Consider the following 1,755-nt stretch of genomic DNA (forward strand, 5'->3'; position numbering starts at 1 on the left):
TGAGAAATCACCCCCCAGGGGGGATGGTCACGCCGCAATCCCTTCTCCTCCATTCTCCTCTCAGGATCTTGGGCACGCATGCACACGTGCCCGGCGTGAGTTTTAAGCCATCGGGTCCGGGACATGAACCGTGGTTGACTACATGGGAATCCAGCGACATAGCCATTGCTGGTTCCCGGACTCACAAAAGTTTTGAGAATTCTGAATGGTGCTTGGCACAGGACTGGGCACTAGAGAGTCAAAGACGAGTCACACAGGGTTCCCATACACCCACAAAGGCAGATGGGCTGGTGGATGCGGCACTGGCTAGAGGGGCAGTGATGTCGGGGGCTCCAGGAGGCCGTGTGCCCCAGGCCCCGAGCCCTGGTTTGGACTAATCTCACAGAGCATTTGGCTCTCGTGTTCCATGCGCCTGTCCTCCTCTTTCACCTTGGTTGCAGGAGGACAGGGCCCTGTTGGCTTGGCCCCTGTCTCTGCCCCAGCAGAACCTCTCAGCCAGGCCCTGGGTCTTCCTGTGTCTCCCTGAGGTCATCCCTCTCGGCTTCCTCCCACCAGGGACTGCCGTACGCCACTGTGACGAGCACCGGGGGTGGCTCCCCCCAAACCTCTTCAACTGCACGTCGGTTACCTTCTCAGAGTTGAAGGGCTTCGTAAGTGACCCTCCTCATCTTCTTCTCTTTTTCCGTCTTGTTATCCTCCCCATCTTTAAAAAAGAAAGTTCTGCAATTGCAGCCCCTGAGGGCCCAGGGGCCCTGTTTGGGGAAGCTATTTCTTCCCTTTCCTGGGGCACTTTTACTCCAGAGCTCCAATTCCCACCCTCTCTGCGCTGACCTTTGCCCCTAGGCCGAGCGGCTGCAGCAGAATGAGTCAGGCCTGGACTCGGGGCGCTCCCAGCGACTGGCCCTGCTCCTGCGCAATGCCACACAGCACACGGCCGGCTACTTCGGCAGTGACGTCAAGGTGGCCTACCAGCTAGCCACACGGCTACTGGCCCACGAGAGTGCCCAGCGGGGCTTCGGGCTGTCCGCCACACAGGACGTGCACTTCACTGAGGTGGGGACCGGAGGAGGCAGGCTGGCTGGTCAGGTGGGGGTGCAGTGTGTGAGACAGCTGGCAGCCTGGGGGGCACTCCCTATCCCTCCTGTGGGGAGCTCCCGCCCGGCACGAGGCATCCATGTGATCCCTTGAGTCATGCCCAGCAGGTGGGTAGCTTACAGAACCTCTTCCCTACCCTTCTTATATTGAGGTGCCCATAGAAAATAACAGTAGGACCAGCCAGTGGTGTGGTTAAGATATCTGGATCCCACATGGCCGATTCCTCAGTTCGACCCCCAGACCCAGAGGCTTGAGAAACATGACAGATGTGTGTGTCTATTTGCCCAAAATCCCAAGAGGAGAATGAAGGAAAAGGGACTGGCATGGCTGCCCTCTCAGCTCCCCGGGGAGGGCAGTGATTGCTCACTTTCTCTCTCTCACTGCTGTCTCTTCCTGGCAAGCACGTGTGCTGTATAGTGAACAAGAAAAGAAAGAAATTGTACTGGGGCATGGTCTGACCAGGAGCAGAGGCCTGCACACACACCAGGGGCTGGGGGTCCAGGCACAGGGGTGGCCGTCTCTTATAGAGAGTGAGGAGGGACGGTTAGGACAGAACATCTGGAGACTGCAGCGGACAGTGCCAGCCAGGGCCTTCGCCGGGAGGCGGTGGTGGGGGTTGAAGGAGGGGTGGCAGGTGTGGGGGGTGGGGGCCAGCTGGTC

The 1,755-nt window shown here is 59.1% G+C and overlaps 1 protein-coding gene across 1 annotated transcript in view; it reads left to right on the forward strand.

Annotated features, from left to right (window-relative positions):
• Positions 1-1,755, forward strand: part of CELSR2 (cadherin EGF LAG seven-pass G-type receptor 2) — a 38,307-nt gene that overhangs the window by 28,239 nt on the left and 8,313 nt on the right. Inside the window, 2 exon segments of the mRNA XM_006149555.1 lie at positions 556-650; positions 844-1,053. Of these exon segments, the coding sequence (XP_006149617.1) occupies positions 556-650; positions 844-1,053 (305 nt within the window).

The sequence above is a fragment of the Tupaia chinensis genome, unplaced genomic scaffold (assembly GCF_000334495.1).
Source record: "Tupaia chinensis unplaced genomic scaffold, TupChi_1.0 Scaffold000270_1, whole genome shotgun sequence".
Lineage (NCBI taxonomy): Eukaryota > Metazoa > Chordata > Mammalia > Scandentia > Tupaiidae > Tupaia > Tupaia belangeri.